Here is a 14792-nt window from a genome sequence, read left to right as displayed (position 1 = left end):
TGCTCTCACCTGCCAGTCCTGCTCTCAGAGAGCCCCAGCCTGAGGACCAGGCCCACTCACCTGACACCTTGTCCTGGGCTTTCCCGCTGTCGTGCTCTGGCAGCTCCCGGTGCTCAGAGGCGCTGACCGAGGGGGTCAGGCCGCCATGGCTCAGCCCTCCATCGCGGGGCAGCGTGAAGCTCCGCGGCTTGCCGCCGCCGGCCCCCAGCTCCCTCAGCCTCTCCCCCTCGGCCACGGGGAAGGGGCCGTAGTGGTCGTGCAGGAGGCTGCGCTGGGCAGGCAGGGTGGACTGGCGCCTGTGCTCGGGGGACACGGCCCCCCCGCCGCCGCCACCGCCACCCGGCTCGCAGAACACGGAGTCCTCCAGCGGCAGGGTCTGCAGGAAGTGCAGCCCCGAGCTGGTGAGCGGCGTCTCGATCAGGTCCTGCCAGGAGCGCCGCTGGCTGGCCGACTTCCGCACGGGCGAGTCCGTGCTGCTCCGGTCCGTGTGGTCGTGCCGGAACTCCTCGTGGGAGGAGTGCGACTGCGAGGTCTCGGTGGAGGACAGGCGGCCGTGCTTGGGCTCCAGGTAGGGGCTGGCGCAGTTCATCTGGAGCGGGTACAGACACACAGGGCGCTAGCGCGGCCTCGCGGGCTGCAGTACCGCCACCGACCAGCAGGGGCAGCAGAGGGAGCACATGAAGGAGGACCCACAGAACCCCCAGTACTGCCCCCCCTGCAGCCTGATCTCATCTGTGCAGGACTGAAACGGCGACTTGCCCCTGGTTTTAAACAGTCCAGATTCCTATTGTGAATTCAGTATTCGTTTTTCTGGGCAAGTGCAATTCAACCTGAACTCCAGTTTCCCCTTTGAAGTGGTGCTCCTTGTCACTTCCCCTAATGTCACACTGCCTCACAAGGCCATGCAGCCCAGGCTTGCTTCGCCACAGACAGCGAATGCACTGGAGGGTCTCGTTCGCAATAAATAACTAATAGATCATTAGAAGTGTCCGTGGTGCTTGTTAAATTCTGAGAGGCAAATATGTATAAAAATGGCATCTTTTTGTTTTTGAGTTTTGGGCAGTATTTTTACACCCTAGAGAAGGAGGGAGATTATTGAGATCTGGGGCTTGCTCTCCCCTCGAACACATGTAATTTACTCGTGTAAATGAAAAACTGTTTTTAATGGCCTGCAGTACATGGAATCAGGAAGAGAAACTAGTCACTCATAAAGGAATGTTAAAAATGAATCGCAGGACATTTTACAAAGCATTTAAAAATAAAAGATTTGGATGATATGAACAAGATAGTACTTAAGGGGTCAAGGTTAGTTCATTTTGTGTAATAAACTAAGAGCTTAGTGAATAATCGCTTTTTTTGTCCAGTCAAGGTAAGCATGCAACAATTACTCTTTTAGACTCATTTTTAAAGTGGCTCTGAAAAAGTTATTATTGATTGAAATTAAATGCTGGAGCTGATCTAAAACAGGCTACATGGCCCTGGATTAATACTGTCCAGCAAAGGATGGACAGCAGTTTGGTTTTAAAACTTAAATGTTGCTCTGTTCATCATCAGCGCCTTCTTCCTGACGGGCTGAACCAGAGGCAGGAGAGGGGGGCACTCACCGAGGGGGGCCGGGGGTAGGTGTCGTAGGGGGGAGGCGGGCTGTCCTGTTTCGGAGTGGAAGGTGTGTCATTGTCCTCGTGCTCACTCTCGCTCCAGTAATCTGAATGCAACAGAACAGCAGGTGACTCACTGCAGTACCAACACCAGCCAGCAGAGGGAGTACAGGGAAACAGGACCCATGGAAACCCCTTATGCATAACACGGGGTGGTACCGTGCTGCTGGAACGGGAATCTGATCACATACCAAACACTGATCACATGCTTAAACCCCTACACCACAGGAGCATAATTCCAGTCTCGGAGAGCTCGAATCCACCAGGTTGTCCAAGTCTCCTTGAATCATCGACCTTTGATAGGCCTTTGAAAAGCGTTAGATCGCTCCAGTTATGCAAATGACAACCTTGACTGAGTCTTTAAGAGCACAAAGTAAGTGGAGGAAAAACCCAGAGACAAGGAATGGAGCTGTCCACCCCTGTCCTAGAGTTGTGCTGGTGCAGAGTGACCCACAACAGGACCTCGGCATCATGTCCCATGAAGGAAGGAGCACAACCTGCTTGTCTTGTTTGCTTCAGTTACTTGTTCTGTAACTTGCTCAGGGTGAGTGGAAGAGCTGGGCTCTTAGTGGCTTTTACTTCTGGACAGCTCCAGCACCTGTAAAAACGCTGGCGGTAGCCACCGTCAAACACATTCAACCTGGTAAAGGAGCTCCAGGAAAAACGTTGACAATGCGATTCATAAGTTTACTTTGGGACCTTGACATCATTTCCTTTGGTGTTCTGCAATGTGGCTTGTCTTTTGGCAAGGAAAAACAAAGAAAGAAGCTAACAAATTTGCTTCAGAGGCTCTGACAGATAAAATGACCTGAGGCCTCTGCAGCTTATCTAATCAGATTTTTATACATTTATGGGAACATGCTGCAGATGCAAAGACGCTCAGCATGTAAAATGGCCTCCTGCCTCTCACAGACCTCAGAGAGAAACATGACTGAAAATACCAATGTGCGTTAGTGTGAGGCTGCAATAAGAAAGGACTGGTAATCGTCTTCCCACAACTTTCAGCTCAGGGCAATACTCAACAAACCATGACTCCTGCTTAACTGGTCGTCCATCCTTAACCTATATTCTACAAAATCACAGAGATAAGAACCAACGGACTCTTTAGGGAAAGAGTGCTTTGCATTTCCGAACTTTAAAAGTCTACTGCAGCTCACATGGAGCCCCAGGACAGGATGTCGGCTGTGGCGCTCGGACACGCTCGCCCGACACCTGCCCATGCCTGGAGAACAGGTTCATGCGGCCATCAGCTCTTCCAGAAAAAGCACACCCTTGCAGGCTTAAAACAGCTGCCATTTTACTGTTCGGAAAATGATCCATCATAACATCATAACATAACATCACTTTATTAGCCCTATACAATTTCTTGCATTAGGAATTCGTCTTTTCGTCTTTCACCTCATTTTGGGGTGGAGGAGTCTGCGATCAAAGCCCCCGATCAGCACCCTCTCTGCTATGTCTGACATTACCCTCCAGCACGTTCTCCCTGCTTGGGAGACCGCTTTACCTTGGTCTTGTTTTATCCTCTCTCGCTCTGCGTACCCGGCTGCGGCCATGTTGAGTCTGCTGAGCCACCTAAGGGAGGAGAGGAGGAGAGACATCAACAGAAGGCTCTTAAAAAGCCTCATGCCGGGCAAAGCAGTCGACACTGGATTGAGATTTACATCATTACTATCACACAGCATGCCTGTATCCCAGGCCACTGCACGGTGAATCACATTTATTCACCAAAAAGTGCTGATTTACAAAAGGGTAGAGAGGCTTCAGAAATCACACTCCTAAAGGCGGAGGCATTTACATATTGATTCAATGCAGACAGAATTAAGTTATGCATTAAAATGCTGCTGTCGTGCTCCGCGCATTATTGAGCTCTCGAAAAACTCCAGGAACAACGGAGTTTCTCCACTCAGGTCTTTTGAAAACACATGGAAAGCAGAGGAAATGGGAAACATGGAAAATGGAACGGATCTATTTTGTCTGTACTACGTGGCAGGTGTTTGTGTCATTCAGCTGAGGAAGAGGGAGCTCTGGGGGTGCAATTAAGACCACTGGAGCTATTGATGCTCATCAGACAAAGGCAGCCCGGGCTTTACTGACTCTCGTCTCTGTTGGCCAGAGTTAGCCCAGGGCCTTGAGATCTCAAATGACTGAGGCACAATGACGAACACGGACAGCGGTCTGAAAGCATGAGCCTCTTATTTCATGGTACAGAGTGTACACAAATCTGGACCGTAAAGAAATAAAATGAAAAGGTCCTGTTAAATCGAAAACACCAGGAACGCGAGAAGAGAACCACCTCAAGGTAACAAACAGATTCAGATTGCCTGCTTGGTCTTCTATGTTTTGTAATTAAAAGCTGCCAGCAGAGAGGATGGCTCATGCGTGGAGCCTCACACTGCAGTGTTTCTGTGACAGCGGCTTTCTGACTTCCCTCAAGCTGGCCTTCCTCCACCTTCTGAAGGCTGCGTGATCACTAACACCAGGCCACAGAAAATGTGGCATTGTGAAGCCGCAGAGGAGGTCAGCAAAGGTTCGAGCCCAGACTATGGTTGTAGAAGGACAGGGGGAGAAGATAAACGCCCTTTTACAAATGCACTCAGAGCTGCATTTGTAGGAAGGGTCTTAGGCCCCTTTATACAGTATCCTGGACTGAGTGTCTCTTTCCTCAGAGAGCAGGCATTTGAAGGAAGATGATCTTAGCAGACACGGTTTTGAAAATATTATATTCCCAGAGATGCTTCTTGATATTAATAGGTACAAAAACAGAAAAAAAACTGATCCAAACAGGTGTTAAATGCACTTCTGCTAGAGCTGTGACCTTCGTACTCAGCTCACAGTGCCCTCTCTAGTGAGTACACTGTAATTTCACATCATCGAGACCTTAACTGAGAACCTAACACCAGTGTCTTTAGGACCAGGAAATGAGACAAGCTAGTTTATCAAAAACCAAAAAGAGGAGGAGAAGAGAGATGGTTCTGTCTTTTCTCACTCACCTGTTCATGTCATCCACGCCATCAGCAGCAAAGTAGAAACTTTTAATCTTTGGGTGGCAGGCCTTGAACGCACTAGAACAAAGCAAGAGGACATTCAATCCCCAATATCCTTGCTACAGTACAATGTGGCAAAGACACTGTATGTAGAAACAAAAGAAGGCAAGCAAGCTGAAGTAAATGTCTTATTATCTGTTACCACTGCTGCCACATTAGATACCCTGAACTCAGCAATGTAATTTCACACATGACTTGACAGACTCCATGAGAGCCAGGAAACTCAGCGATTGTTTAAACCTCCCTATCAGCTGTGTGGAGCTACAGGAGAACAGTTACAAGGGCCGGCCATTGACATTGAATGACAGGAACGGATTCCGAAGAGACAGATGCTCCGAGCTGAACTCCGCCTATTAGCTCCATCTTTCCAGTATCAAATCACGTGTGCAGAAACATTTCTACAAACCCCAGCGCTGCTCCACGCATCATGAAGAAAAGACAGCTGAAGGGAGACACAGACACAAACCCCTCCTGAACAGACAAAATGCAAAACACTGAATGGCAACAACTGATGAAGGACGGGATTTAAGTGGGAATTCCAACACTCGGGGCTGCAGCAGAGACGTACTGTATGGTATAGGACACACCGTGTGAAATATCATTTGCCAGGCAATCAGTGCTTTGTTTAATAACTATGATAGTTTTCTTTCTGTTGAAATGGGTCCGGATGGAATTACGATGGAAAGTGTAATGGATTTTGTTTTCTGAACACCAGGGAGACTTTGTCTTTGCTGTTGAATGAGCTAAAGCCCAGAACACAGGCAGAGGCCACTTACAATTTCTTGCGGCATTCATTGGCCCTGTCGATCTTGAACTCAGGAAGACTGATAAACCCCTCCGCCTTCTCGTCCTGTGGGGAGAAGCCATCTCTTTTGAGCAGGAGCTTCAGCAGAAAGTCACTCAATACTGCTTTAAAAGCTTACGCTCCAAATCAGCACGAGTATTTTCTTGAAAAGACCCAAAGCCCTGCTGGAATTTCAACACATAAATAAAAGTTCATCTGAAAACTGAAGCCACTGTGTTAATGAGAGCAGGGACTTCAGAGAAAGTGATTATTGCTGCACTTTAATGGTTTTTTATAGACCAGCTTTTGCAGCAATTAGGAATCACAAATAGCTGAGTGCTGTTGTCATCATTAATTATCCCTGTAATTTCATGCATGAATTTTTTGTAGCAAATGCAGCTAGCCCTCCAGAACAGTGCACCCAGCTAGATGACCTAAGCCATGGTCTCAAAGCACACACAAGATCAGCAGCATGCTGCCACCTCCAAAAACACACTTAACAAGAAACTGCAAAACTATGAGCTTCGTTTCATTTTCCCTACATCTTATGGATAAACATTTTCTGACATGAGTCAAATCAATTTATCTAACCTGTGGCCCCTTTATGCGTCTCATGTAGCCTGTAGGCCAAAGGCTGCTCGTCATCTCTTTGGAGCCTCCAAGACTAATACAAAACCTGCTGTATACAACATCCAACAGGCAAGGTCGTTGCACTATTTGTATTTCTATGCAATGTTAAGCAGGGGGCTCTGTAATGGCAAAACGAAGCAATCTAATCACTACATAACACGACTAACATGCTTGGCAGAGCCTCAGCTGTGTACACAGGTAGTGTGTGTGCTCTGAGCCCACCCTGCTAAAATTTTACAAGCCTGCCTTGCAGAGGGAGAGACCACATCGCCCACACAGGCGGATTGTGGATTTATTGTGAGCAGGTGGCCAGGTCACAGCTGACCCTCTGGTACAGGACCAAGCTGACGCGGCCGTCCGTGACCCATCTGGGACACAGGAGAGCAAACCAGCAGTTCAAGCCAGCAGAGGCAGACACTTACTTCTTCGTTCATGTACCAGTAGAGCGAAGCGTCCTTCAGCACAAACCAGTACTTCTTCCACTTCTGAGAGAAGTAGCTCTTGGCGTCCTTCTTCTTCCACAGCCAGCCCTCGCAGTCCCCGCGGCCCAGGTCCTTGCACGAAATCCTCCGCTTGCTCATCGCCGCCGCGGCCCCTGCAAGAAACGCACGACGTTGCTGGCTCCCTTCCCGAAGGCGGGCCGGGTCGGCAGCTTTCGCCCCGGTTCAGATCCTCCCTGAAAGGGCACAGGGCTCCTCCTCCGTCCGTGTGATGCTGCCCTCAGCCCTTTCATCTTCCCTGGGCTTTCATCTGCCCTCCGGCTCCCCACGGCCCTGCTCCCCGCACTCACATGTCCTCTCCTCACTCCTCGTCCCATGTGCGTGTGGGAAAGCCGGAGTCGGAATACTGCGCGATTGCAAGCAGTACTCCCAGGAAGGGCCTCGTGTCAAGAGATCCACGGGTGAGCACGCTAATTAAACGGGCTGGTGTCAGAAGGAAACGATTCACTCTTAGATGGCTCACTCATTTTTATCAGCCACCCTTTGTTAGGTAGGAGTGAGTGCTCCATAATGCTGTGACAATAAATGCGCAACCTGTCTCATACAAAGATAGAACACTAATCTCTGTAGCTGCACAAGCTTGTTAATCAAACACAAAATGCAACCCATTTTAAAAGCTTAGCGTTCAAATGCAAACAGTTTTGCTGTGCTAAATATCGCTGCCCCATCCCCTGTCACACTGGATATTTGCTTTATTGACAAGGAAGAGCTGGAGTTCATGTCAAGAATTATTTTGATGTTTTTGAATTTTGTATGTAAACACCCGTGTACACACCTTTGTTCTTCTTTTTGGACTTCTGATGCAGTGAAGACTGTTGAAATGTCTGAGGAAAGAAAAAACAATATTCAATTCAGACCTTCCCAGCAACAACAATTTTGCTGACAGAGCTGAAATACGGGTACAGCACATACAATTCTTTACAGAAGACAAAGTAGATCAACAAAAATGGACAAATCAGACAGCTTGAAAGATTTTGTTTAACTCATCATGAGTCACTGATCAAGCGATGGGTTTTAACCACAAATCAAATGTAAGCTCAGTTTCCAACACCGGTATGGCTGTCGAAACCCAGAGCGCTCTGCAGCTGTCTTACAAAATACACTTTATTCAGTTAATCTGCGCTCCCTCTGTAAAAGACATGAAAAAGTTTTCATTTAATTTTGATTTAACAGTGAGACATTCCTCTGCTATACTCTATATCCATAGCGGTCAGTGGCTCTCTCAGCTGATTGCCTGATGGCAACCTACACAAATAGACACACGGATGGAGAGGCTGTGGGGCAGACAGCAGAGCTCTGCAGGCATTCACAGTAAACACCATGATTCAGAATGAGAAACGTGCCGAGTGTGCAGTTAGATCCCAGGCACCTGCGGAAGACACACCTCTGAGCACCAGTGTCACGACCGCCAGCCAGCAGAGATCAACCCACAAAAGAGCTAACCAGTGCCAGCAGCGGGTTGATAATAACAAGCGCCGCCGCAGTGTTAATCCATCAGCACACGTACTACCGTGCGGCTCGCAACGCTATTTAAACCATCCAGACCCGCTTCCTGCTGCTCGGTATTGTGTCTCCTAGAGAGCTCTACTCCGCCTTGTTTGTACCTCGCTTGCGATACTTCTCCCGGCTTCTGAACTTTCCTTTTGCCCCTCCACCTTGTACCTCGCCTACTCATTCGGATTGTACGCCTCTCTTCGCATCTCCTGGATTTCGAACTACCTTCCGCCTTTCGACCACGACCTCGCCTGGCGTTTCGGATTACACGCCTGTCTCGATATCGATCTGCTCCTGCGTCTGCGTAGCATCCTCATACCTCTTCACTGGGGATTCGTTACGACCAGAGCCAGGCAGCCAACATTATTGTCACGGGGGGAACCTTCTGGTTGCCAGTTACTCTGGTATTACTGGTTCTCATTACACGCCATGATCCCGGGTACAAAGGCAAAACACACAGGAAAACACTAAATCACTCTCCACGTGAGTGTTATAATGTACAGTGCTGAGACAGACTGTTAAGCCCCCCAAAATAATGAGGGGAACTACTGGAACAAAAAGGGCATATATTTGCCAGTTTACTCTTTTGTCTGACACAATGGAATATGAAGGAAAAAAATAATAAAGAATCAGTTTATGTTAAACAGTAAGTGAACTCCTGGCTTACTTAACAGAATTAGAAGGGTAATTAGAATCAGACGGTTACAAGTAAACAAGGACTGTGTTTGGGCGGCTCTGTCCTACTGTATATAATGGTCGGAAAATTTTGGTCTCTTTGGTCTTCACCATACTGACAGCTTCTGTGATCAACAGGGATTTAAGAAAACCAGTCTGGAGAGGGTTACAAAACCATTTCATAACATCTGGGGCTCCGTCCATCCAAAGTCAGTCTACCCATAGAAAAAAATTCAAGCTGACTCTACCGAGAACCCATTGAATAGTTACAATAAGATCTGAATTGAGCTTTTCATGCTAAAATGTCACTGCTTCGGCACAGTCCTTTGAGAAGAATGGGGCTAGATTTCTAAAAGCAAATGCAAGAAACTTGTTACAGGAAACGTCCAACTGATGTCATTGCTGATCAACGAGGTGCCACCAGTTGCTGAATCTCAGCGTTCACATACTGATTCATACAAGCACATTAACTGGTGGATTATTCAGCTGATTAAGTAATACAAACATGTTTAATCTGGTTACCTTAATCTTTTAGAAAGAGATTCACGAAGATCAAATTATGTTTTACTGGTAGGTCTAGAATATTCACAGTTTCTCGCCAGTGAGCTCTACAAGTCGAAAGAGGTAATCGTGGCACAGCTTGGAAACACAATGAGTGAACACAGCAATGCATGAATGAGGGGTATATTTGGGGTAAGGCTTCTTTTCTTTTTAAACTCCCCTTGGATGAACGCGTCACCCAAAATAAAAACGTTTCGACTCTCAATGCAACTTGACAGATCGACTCTTTTTAAACAAACAGCAGGTGACAAAGTATGGCTGGTTATGCAGCTTCTACACAGCTTGCCAAGAAACCACACCAAGGAGAAGCACGGATAGCGTCGGAACACACCATTACAATCGCGTGTATACAACACGCATGGCTTTATTTACCTCTAAATGTTGAAAGAGTGCCCCTTCATTTCAATTAAACACGGATGACAGGGTGAGCAAAGCTGCTCTCTTCCCGCACTGCGATCGCTCATGGAGCCCGGTATTCGAGTGCTGGCAGAACGCGGGGCTCTTTTGGCTCTGAGAAGCCTCGTTTCGCAGCGCAGATCTGCAGCCATTAATCCATCTTGTTATGACAGATTAAAGTCAGCTCTAGCCTCGGAGTCCTGGGGAGATTGGCGTGCCCATTTAAATTTAGGAAGCAAAACACCCACGTCTCAGGATTTATTGGAAAAGCAGCCCTTTGAGGAAGAGAAAAACGGGCTGCCTCTCTCAAGCCTTCTTATTTTCTCTTTTGAAGAGATCAGGCTTTTGTATTCCTTCTACAGTTGCAAATTAACGACATGTTGGATAAACATTCTGAGGTTTGTCCTCAAGACCTGTTTATTTGAGATATTAAAATTCTCCTCTCACACAGGGATAAATGGTAGCTTTCTGCTTTCAAGGCCCAGAGATCTATCTCACATGTATGCATTGTATTACCGACTCAAAGGTTATCTCCATTCAAATGTAACTTTCTATTAAATATTTGAACATACCGCAGAAGACTGACGGGCAATTTATTAATGAAAGCAAGCATTTCTTTTCCTTTGATTGTATTTCAGTATTTATACACAATGGCTCTGATACTGAAGGTTTACTTAGATCATTAAGAACATGGATGCTCAGACCAAAACAAAAATCAAAGGTCCTTTTTTTATTGCTAAGAGGCCACAGCTGTACTGATGTTGACAAATTATTATGGGCTCGTCAGCCCATAAGTCTGCAGCCAATTGAACTCTGGAATTGTCTTTCCTGGGGGCCTTGCTCACGGTTCTCTTCCTTTGTGGCCTGTCACTGCCTAGCAGACCTACGGACATCACTGGTCACTGAAGGCAGGGATCTGTGTGGGCTCCCTTCTTCAGCCTTATTCCCTTCAAGTTACTGGGGCTTAACTGACCCAATTGCAATGTCCCCCACAGCAAAGTTAAATGAGCTCAGGGAGCTGTCATTAGGAGAGATTAAAATTTAATTCTTCCACGGACAGAGGAATTTAAAATAGAAGGCTACTTCAATGGCTTGGCATTTTCAAGACGTAAAAAGATACATTAGGCAATTTGTTTTGAATGTTACAAATTAGAGGATAGTCCAACTGGAAACAAGTCTCTAAATTCTATTTCTGCACTGTAACCTACCACCTAAACCCCATTCCTCTAGGAATAATGAAATGGAGAAAATCAGACTTAAAAATCACCAAAAGAGGCACAACGTGCAGTGTGAATAGCAGATCACTCTTGGAGACCTGAAGATGTTTTATTTGAAAACCAAGCATCTCCAAGCCTTAAATCATAAATAGCATCTGGGGGATCCATGCTAGGTTTAATTTTTAGAAGGCACTATGGGCAGTGGTGCAGAATTGTCCAAATCTGAAAACAACAAACAGCAGACAGAACTGCGCGCATGTGCGCTCCAAGAATGCAAAGGATTGAGGAAGCAAGACATCGAGCTGGCTTTCTGTGTGTTCTCAATTAGGTCAGTCCAGGTGCCCAAGGCGATCAGAAAACGCGCCGCATCCGAACAATAATCGCATTTCACTAAGACAGAGCGCTGCCGGGTCTGAGCGCCGCTTATCATGTCTACCTCACAGGAACTCTCCTTTCAATGGCTGTGCCTGCTGCCCGCAGCCACCAAGCCTCTCTCTCAGAAAAGGAGAACGAAGACACCATGTAAGTACTTTCATTACAAGCTTCTCGAGGGGCCCCTGACAGTGGTATTCTGTAGCCCTTTTCTCTTTTGGGGTTTGTGAATTTCTTTCTTCCGTTTTTGGAAACAACCTGAAACTTAAACGCCTCCTGACTGACGTTTCGGATGTTACAAATGCAAACAGAGACCCCTCTTGTGCAAGACAGCGTTGACCTCACCGCACAGCAAGTACAGCAGTGTGAAAGAGGGGGGCGTGTCTTGAGTAATCGTGTATTTTTGCATAATGTTTTGTTTTAACACAAAGGACCCTAAAGCACTTTGCATATAGCAGTGGACCCACCTGTGGACCTGGGAGACACATAGCAGCCATTCTGCACCAGCAGCCTGGACAGCACAGCAAAGCAGAGGGAGGAATGAGTAACTACCAAACAGTCTCAAAGGTTCCTTAATGACCGCAAGCAGTGAGCCCCTTGGAGTGATGTTTTATCTGAAGGACAGAACAGTGTCCCCAGCAATTATACAGGGGCATTGTACTGGAAATTTGGATCCAGAGGGAAAGGCGCCCCCTACTGGTCCACAAACACCCGGTTTCCCATGAAGAAAAGACCAAGGTGAACATTCCGAAGTCCTAGACTTCTGATCTCCTGAAGTTTGGACGTCTTTCGAGTAACCCTCTGCTAAACACACTGCATATTCTTCTAAAACAATGAAAGGTGAAATATGGATACCTCCTGCTACTGGAAACATTACTGATTAAAGCAGGCTTCCATGGAGCTCAGAATGAGATGCAATCCCTCTGTCAGGAGACAGACTGCTGAGCTGACCACTGATCACAGCTCAAGATTGTAGAAATGTCATCTCCCTCAGCAGCTGTGTTACAATTAAATCTGTCCTTTTCTGTGAAAAGAATCTAATCTCTAATGGTGTTTCACAACCTATTCCTTTAAGGAAGTAGACCGGAGCACATTGTGTAATAAACTTAAACATGTACTGTATTTTTGATTTTTTTAAAGCATTTCCTAAAAATACATCCAACCATTTTCTAAAAACTGCTTTATCCAGCACTCAGTTGCAGAGTCCCCCAAAAAATTACCTCTTAAATGAGTGTTAAAATAAATTTAAAAAGTATTTTTAAAATGTACATACAATAACGAAAACGTTAAACTCCCTGGCAGTCCCTGGCAGCTACTTCTGTCATACATTTGTGATTGTACAGTTTCCATACAGTTAACAACCTGATCGGCTTTTAGATGCACCCAGCTTTTCTGGAACAGTTTCTTAACAGAATGGGGATCCACTGTCCAAAGCCTGTTTCCTGGAATTTTATCCGTGCAAGGAAACCGGTCTGTATCAGTTATACCGACAGCAAAAGAAAACCACATTATACATTATATAAATTGGCATTTCCACTTTGAGAGCTTCAGAAAACACCGTGGATTTTGAACACCAGTGCCCTCTCCACTGGTGCTTATTTTTTAAACTTGTTGTAGTTCAGTTATTTTAATTGCCCGTACCGACAGAAGCATATATTGATACAAACATGGGCATCATTAGGGAAGAAATTGCTATTACCACCTCCACCAAGCACGGGCCACACATCCTGGTGCTAATTACAGCCCATGTGCTCTTCTCTAAAGGGATGGATTCCTTGTTGCCATGTCAAGTAGTGAGAGATTTTAATGGGCAGCATGTTTTCTTCCCCTTCGGGGATCTTCAGAAGTATCGCTCAAGCTTTAAATGATTTACTCCGGCATAGCTGGAGGCCTGCAGCACAGAGACGGAGGAGCCATACAAACACTGCTGAGAAACAATGAGAAAACAGCACAGAACAGGGGAGACAATCCCAGCGATGTTCATGCTTAATCCCAAGAGCAGATAGAACAGGCCTGACGAATTCAGAAAACACCGAACTACTAATTCACTTCCTGTGGCAAAAAAGCAAGGTTTCCGATTAAAACTACAAGAATTTAACATTCAGCCCAGAAGCTATTAACAAGCTCTTGTCCTAAATGACAGAAAAATAAGCCTCATCCAGGTGTGGAGCGAAGAGAAACTGTCGTGGTGCTTTCAGCTGTGGTGGGGCCTTCAATCAGTCCGTCTTCACCACTAACCCCCCTGCAGTGTGAAGGACCTGCTGGAGCTGGCAGCCTCGGAGCAATTATCCCACGCTGCTCTGAACCTCCTGTGAATCCCTCTGCTTTCATATTACAGCGTCGCCGAACTTACTCATGGGGTAGAAGGATCTATTTTTTAAAGAAAAATACTGTATTAATTTGCAGACCTAAGCAAAAGTCCGTCCTGGGTATAACAAAACTTTTTGTCCTGTGTTCCGAAGCCCCTCTCTTCCCTAAATGAGAGTCAATGTCTCCCAGCAACTTTTTCGACATCACTGCATTCAGGCAAAACATTCAGTGAAAAACGTGTCAAAAAAGGAAAGTATTTGGATGAATCAGATTGTGAAAACATTCAGCTCTAGAGTTCTTTTTATTTCATTTTCGTCAAACTTCAGCCTGGATTATAAGTTAAGCAGATCAACAGATTCAAGTAGTCTGATTTTTCACAAGCCCTTTAGGCACAGATGCCCGTTTCAGAAGCCACAAAGTCTCCTGGGACTGTGGAACTGGGTAACAGAAAGAGGCCGGGGAAGCTTGTGAAAAGAAATGCATTTTGTTTTTTTTCCTGGGATTGCCTTGGAAATCCTACAAGCACAGCTTGTGTTGTGCTTTTCACAACCATTAAAGAGCACTGTGCATGTGTACGCGGCATAGCCAGAGAGGGCTGTTGAGCTGAATCAGGTACTGTAAGAGATGTGAGGCTGATCAGGAGGATAGCCCCCACCCCAGATAAAATGCATGACCTGATGCAGCATTTTCCAATGCTCTGTTACATTTTGTATTCTTGGCAAATGTCTGCTGCTTGTAGTCTTCATGTGTATGGATTCATCACACAGATTTACTATTATGCAATCTCACTTTTACTCTAAATGAATTTACCATGCAGACACACTGCCATTAAAATGATGGGAAGCCTTACTGTTTGGCTGAGTGTTGCAAATTCTGTAAAAAAAAACCAACATCTTACAGGACGAGGTGTAGCCCACCGCTACAGTGGGAATGTTATTTGGAGAGACAGAATTAGTGAACAGGCAACTTGTGATTTAACTTGCGATGAAAACAACACACAGTAAGTTAGCTATAAACAACATTCCCATTATGAAAGTTTATTAATGCTGTGCTGCATTTACAGTAAAACTGAATGCACTTCACAAGGAAGAAAAGCTATCTACCCTCTACACTGAGTGAAGCAAGTGCAGGGATGGCCTTTATCTAGT

The 14792-nt window shown here is 46.1% G+C and overlaps 1 protein-coding gene across 1 annotated transcript in view; it reads right to left on the bottom strand.

The window, feature by feature from the left end:
- Positions 1-14792, bottom strand: part of cnksr2a (connector enhancer of kinase suppressor of Ras 2a) — a 110729-nt gene that overhangs the window by 12040 nt on the left and 83897 nt on the right. The window contains exons 14-20 of the mRNA XM_088921456.1: positions 7395-7443; positions 6542-6714; positions 5482-5555; positions 4652-4723; positions 3166-3233; positions 1605-1705; positions 61-589 (exon numbers count right to left, since the gene is read on the bottom strand). Of these exons, the coding sequence (XP_088777582.1) occupies positions 61-589; positions 1605-1705; positions 3166-3233; positions 4652-4723; positions 5482-5555; positions 6542-6714; positions 7395-7443 (1066 nt within the window). The remainder of the gene's footprint in view (positions 1-60; positions 590-1604; positions 1706-3165; positions 3234-4651; positions 4724-5481; positions 5556-6541; positions 6715-7394; positions 7444-14792) is intronic.

The sequence above is a fragment of the Atractosteus spatula genome, chromosome 7 (genome assembly GCF_055471065.1).
Source record: "Atractosteus spatula isolate fAtrSpa1 chromosome 7, fAtrSpa1.hap1, whole genome shotgun sequence".
Taxonomy (NCBI): Eukaryota; Metazoa; Chordata; class Actinopteri; order Semionotiformes; family Lepisosteidae; genus Atractosteus; species Atractosteus spatula.
The sequence above is the reverse complement of the archived record's forward strand: the minus strand, read 5'-3'. Positions and strand labels throughout refer to the sequence as shown.